Raw genomic sequence first — 5,457 nt, forward strand, 5'->3', positions numbered from 1 at the left:
CCAATTATAAAAATTGAGTGAGTAATTAGTCGATTAACGACCCTCTGTTTCACTAATCATACTTTATAACATTCTTAATCAGCTCATAATTGGCTCCTAAATGCATAATTTCTCCAACAAACCACATAGCATCCTTCTTCTCTATGTGTACCAGAGTATTGCTAAGAAAATTGTGCAAGTAACAAACCAACCAAGCTTGAATTAGACCTCAACCAAGTAAAGGAAGGTAAAATCTGCTCTATTTTAGCCTCCAAGCTACGCCGCCTACAATTAGGTGAAATTGGGGGCTTATGTGTGGCTAATGATGGTATATTGGAGTTTCCAACACCCCTCGGCATGGGCTCCCAAACAACGATGGGCTATGGTTGACCGGTTGTGGCGGGCATACATGCCACGTACACAGGTACCCCGAAATCTGCCTAGAGCCACCGAGCCTAGGGCCTGGACGTGGAGTTGGCCTAGGCTCTGGACGTGGAGTGGAGGCCAACTCTCGGCAATGAAAGTGCTTTTGCAGGCTTGCGTCGGGCGTAAGGCCGCCACGACCTGCTTCAGTGCGGCCTTATGCAGGAGGTGCTTGGTGTCTCCTCCGAGTACAAACAAAAACGAGTCACTCTCAGCAACTGGGATAGCCCCGATCTCAGCATCCAGCAGGCCTAATATGCCTGCGTTGACGCCTGGGCTTGCTTCTTACTCTACCAGACGCTCCTTTCATGGACCAATTAGTGATGGTATGGGAGCATTGTCCCAGAACATCTCTCCTATCATTGCTCTCAGCGAGCTTTCCCGTAGATGCTTAATATATTTCATTGACTGCTCAACCTATTGCTATCTTCGAATTTACTTCATGTGCACGAATAGATTGGACAATAACGAAAGTCATCACGTTATTGGGTACTGACAGAAATGGTCACGTTAGTGGTTAATAACGAAAATTCGATATTAGTGGAAAATAACGACGCTATGTGAAAATTACATTAGTGAAAAATAACCGTGTTAGTGCAAAGGTACATTTATTGAAAAAATGGCGTTAGTTGAGACTCGTGGGAAACGATACGTTAGTGGGAAAACCCATGTTATTGGAAAATTCACGTTATCACTCAAACCCATGCATTACTATATAATCCCTAGACGTATTATCAACCAAGTGCACTCCAACAAGGGGGGTGGTTAAAAAGCGAGCCAAGAGCAGCGAGCACAAAGCAATGAGTAGAGCTCATGTTCTTGTGAAAGTGAGCAGGTAGGGGCATGGTATGATGTTAAGCGAGCATGAAATGTTAAAGAGAAGAGTGGAACCACAGTGCAATTCTGTAGCAATCAAACAAAGAAGACATGAAATGATCTAAAATGACCATTGCAATAATTTTTTTTTCGAACCAATGGTGCAGATACAAAAAATCACTATTAAACCCATATTGCTTGGCTCGCTAAAAAGATATTGAATCTATAGTATTCACAATGTTGGAGAGTCATTAGCAAACAAAAGACAATAGACAGGAAAATTTATAAAATAACCAAAACATTTCCAAAACAAGTACTACGGTTCAGCTGGTATGACATGACCCCCATACATATTTCAACTAAAGTGGGTTGCAGGTTCCTAAAGCTATTGAGGATGACTTCTAATAGACTTAGTTAGCATGTCTTTTACAATTCTCTCAGAAATACAAACTTGATGAATATGCATATTGTTGTTCACATCCTGTCCAAGAATCATTAAGAACACAAAGTATATGTGCTTGCATGCAAGATATGGTCTTTTCTTGGCCACTCTATCTTGAACTCCACACATGAACACATTGGATTCTTCTGAATAGTGACCTCTATCAGAGATGTGTCTTGGCTTCCATTGGTCAATGGATTAATACTAAATGTTTCCTTTACCCCTTCTATATGTATATGGCTGCCTACAACTTCTGCATGCATATCTAAGGCTGCAGTGATTTGACCAAATGCAGCCTTTGAAATTCCTCGTCGATATGGAAATTGTTTCACCTCCTTGTTTGTCTCGCTAGTGCCTTTTGCAAGCTCCTTTTCTAGAAAAAACTCAAGAGGAATACCAATGTCATATCCTGCTCTAATAAGCTTGCAGGCTTCTTTCACTTGTAACTTGGTACCTTTAGCAATGGGCCAAACACAAGGGACATCCTCTGGTGGATGTAATATTGTCTTTGTAATTTTCCAAGTGTGCCTAACATCTGTATTACAAAAATAGCAATACTTCTCCTTTTTCCAGGAGGATAGTTGACAATCACTCCAAAAACAAGGACTGACATCACCCCCTCGCAACCTTGAGCTACACTTTTTCCCTGATGCCCAGTGGTTGCACTCAACTCGATTCACTGTTGGTATTCTCCGCAAGGCCCACTTTGTATCATGCACATCACTTTCAAGGCTCTCTAAAACTTTGCATTGCTCATCGACCTCTATTGCAGGCTCTAACCTCTCTCTTGTCACATAGTTAAACTCAGGCCTATGGCTAGAGTTGCCAAAGTTTTCTTCTGTCGAGTCATGTAGTGGCCTTTTGGCTCGAATAGTTTTATTCTCACCCTTGAATTTTACCCTATTTGAAAACATAGGGGTCCCCGCCACTGCATCATCCACTGCTCGTGAGGTAGCTATTGGGGATGGACTTGCTTTCTGTCGAGAAAGAGCTCTCTCAACCAAAAGCTCCAATGTAGGCCCACAACCTGTGTATTTTCCTTCCAAGAAAGCCAGTTGTCTGGCACATTGGAAGTAAGCATTGATTAGATCTGTCACACAAGCATCATAAAGACTAATCTTTTGCCTATACCCCTCCCCTGCCAACCAGCTTGCATGCTTGGTCTCTGACATATTTGTCCTTGGGACAAGAGCATTGACAATAGGCTCTCCATCCTACAAGAGAGTGGTAGAAATTGATTAAAAACAATGCAGTGCACATAAGTAGGAGGCACACAATAATACAATGAATAATCTCTTACAAACATTACCTTTAAAATGAAATGACCCCATCGACTAACCCTATAGTGCCACCAACTCAACCAGCTAAGAAGCTTAGGGATGTTTCTATCAGCTGCCTTGCCAGTTGCCCACCATGCTCGTATCCTGCGAAATTGCTGAAGGGCACTTTCTTTGTTTGGGGCAGTCCTCCACTTCACACACATCTCCCTGTGCTTTTCTTGATGTGGGCTATAGAGGTACCTCTGCATGTGGACACGAAGGTTGTCTTCCCAATGCCATAAACATGACCTTTCCCTTTCAATCATCTCCTTTCCGTCGTTGAAGACACGTCTCACTGCATTCCAGTTAGCGCCAGCCTCATCCGCCATAAACCCAAAAAAATTTGCTACCTTCCCTGTGTGCTCCACCATTACCAAATTCATATTTTCCCAAAACATGACTTGAGCATCCTCATCCTCTTCTCTAAATTCACAAGTTGCTATTGTCAATAGTTCACCAATCCTGCATGCCACAAATGGAAACAGAGTTATATTAAAGACACAAATTAAGCAATGCTCTCTACCGCTTGTAACTTACATGTGGTCATAAACATGTGCTCCCATTGTATGCCATCCAGTATCCACTCGATGCACATGATCAAAGCAGACCCATGCTTGATTAAGATCCCCATTACCATCCTTGTCCATTCGCCGAACAATGTCAATCCCAGAACCAGGTCCAGTAGTAGACATCTTAAAGATAAAGCAACGCTCAGTAGTAGTGGTGGCTTGCAATGGAAATCGAGAACCATGGAAGAACTCAAAATGGCATGTTCTTTTTAGATTAAGAATGGCTTCATATCCTTCACCCAGAGGCCGTGTTGTTTTTCGTGTTTGCATTACCATCTGCTTCACCCTGCATTCATAAAGCATACTTAGTGTATTAAAGATGATAATTGCATACTATTCTTTGCTAAATTGCACTTCCTACGTACTTTTTGACATTTATCAAACTTTGCAACTCTTGCGACATCTCCTGTAGCTCCCTTTCTGTCATGAATTCTCCCTGTGTCTTGTCATCATCAGTGAATGCTCTTAGAACCACCTCCCTTGCCACAATCATTTGTACCTTTCTGGGCCCAGCGTTGTGGTCGATGCCCACTGCACGTGCTACAAAGGCCTTGATATTTCGTATCGATGCTCGGCACATTCCCTTGGAAACCATGTGTGTATGTTTGCCATAATGAATAAATAGTCTGCTATGCATTGATTCTTTTGGCATAAAATAATAGACACAGGCAGGACATTCTTTAAGACACATTGGCACATGCTTGCAGAAAAAACACTCAAGGTTCCCAAAGCTCCCAATTGCTAAATTCCCATATTTTGGAGATTTTATGAGCTGCCCATTCCAATGGAGTTTGTTTGGTTGATTCATACGTGTCCTAAAGGAGCAGTGCTCATTCATGCACTGGAAGGTTCCCCCGCAGAAGCTCTTCCTAAGAACAAAAGTTTTATTGGCCCTAGTTTGCGTTTGTGGCTTTGTCCAAATGTTGCCCTCGTATTTTTGCTCCATCCCTTCCATACCTTTCCCACCTTCAAGCTCATATGTACTGAACTCTGGGTACACCTTGGGAAGCTCTTTTACCTTGCCTTTGTAATCACAATCATGGATTAAAGTGTGCAAGACATCAGTAGGAGGTAACATGCGGATTATTTGAAAGCAAGAGACCGCAGTATCAAACTGAACATCTTCCTCTTCCAAATGTTGAAAGCACTTTTCCACAGGAGAGACCTCTATCTCCTCTTGCAATGATCCATGTGCTTGGACATTGATTTCTTCTATCTCTTCAGTGTCCAAGTCACTGTAAAGCACAATGCTCTCTAATTCAATGCGCAATGCAAAACAGAAAATGTCAAAGTCAAAGTTAATGCCACTTACATTGGAGTACTCTTTCGAGAACCGGGAGGAAATATAGTTGAGGGGCCTTGTTCTGGGGTCTCAAAATAATTCTCTGATTTGGCAATATATACAGAGGACAATGAATGCTCCAAGATAAAATATGCCTCGTCTCCAATCCCTGCATACAAGTGTAAAGGACAAATGGGCTCATACTCTCCTCCAATTTCAAGTAAGGCCTCCACATTTATCCCACCAATAGTTCCAAGCTTCCCCCGGATCATGTTGATTGACACAAGACATTTGCCATTCAAGAAGGGGACTCGGATGCATGCACCCATTGTAGAATGGAGGAAAACACGAGCCTCCCTGCATAATGCAATCACAACAACAATTAAGGAATTTACATTGAATATTAGCCAAAAATATTTTAATACTAGATGTTCTTGCTCTAATCAATAGCATATACTAGCCATAATACAATTTTACCAGGCTCATTTTAAGACTATGGGTAGAAGCAAATAAAAATATTTATTGCAAAAATAGTCATAATGAAGGGTATCAAAAAGAGTACATGTATATATGTATATATGTTTGTGTGTACACGTGTGTGTATGTATACACACACACACACGCACA

The 5,457-nt window shown here is 41.8% G+C and overlaps 1 protein-coding gene across 1 annotated transcript; it reads right to left on the bottom strand.

Annotated features, from left to right (window-relative positions):
* Nucleotides 1-288: 288 nt before the first annotated feature.
* On the bottom strand, nucleotides 289-5,182 carry LOC147636779 (uncharacterized). Its single transcript, XM_086800963.1, has 3 exons — nucleotides 4,861-5,182; nucleotides 4,506-4,783; nucleotides 289-662 (listed from the first exon to the last, which is right to left on the bottom strand). Exons 1-3 carry the CDS (start codon nucleotides 5,157-5,159, stop codon nucleotides 289-291), a joined length of 951 nt encoding a protein of 316 aa, XP_086657089.1. The 5' UTR covers nucleotides 5,160-5,182.
* Nucleotides 5,183-5,457: the final 275 nt, after the last annotated feature.

This window comes from Cibotium barometz, chromosome 7 (assembly GCF_041138505.1).
Source record: "Cibotium barometz isolate CiBa-2024 chromosome 7, ASM4113850v1, whole genome shotgun sequence".
In the NCBI taxonomy this organism is placed as follows: domain Eukaryota; kingdom Viridiplantae; phylum Streptophyta; class Polypodiopsida; order Cyatheales; family Cibotiaceae; genus Cibotium; species Cibotium barometz.

What these genes read in the sequence shown, in the direction of transcription:
- LOC147636779 (XM_086800963.1), bottom strand. Translation starts at nt 5,159, where the DNA reads ATGGGTGCATGCATCCGAGTCCCCTTCTTGAATGGCAAATGTCTTGTG. An exon ending in TCTCGAAAGAGTACTCCAAT is followed by an intron (nt 4,784 to 4,860) that starts GTAAGTGGCATT and finishes TGTGCTTTACAG; the next exon opens with TGACTTGGACACTGAAGAGA. An exon ending in TGAGCTTGAAGGTGGGAAAG is followed by an intron (nt 663 to 4,505) that starts GTATGGAAGGGA and finishes GCGTCAACGCAG; the next exon opens with GCATATTAGGCCTGCTGGAT.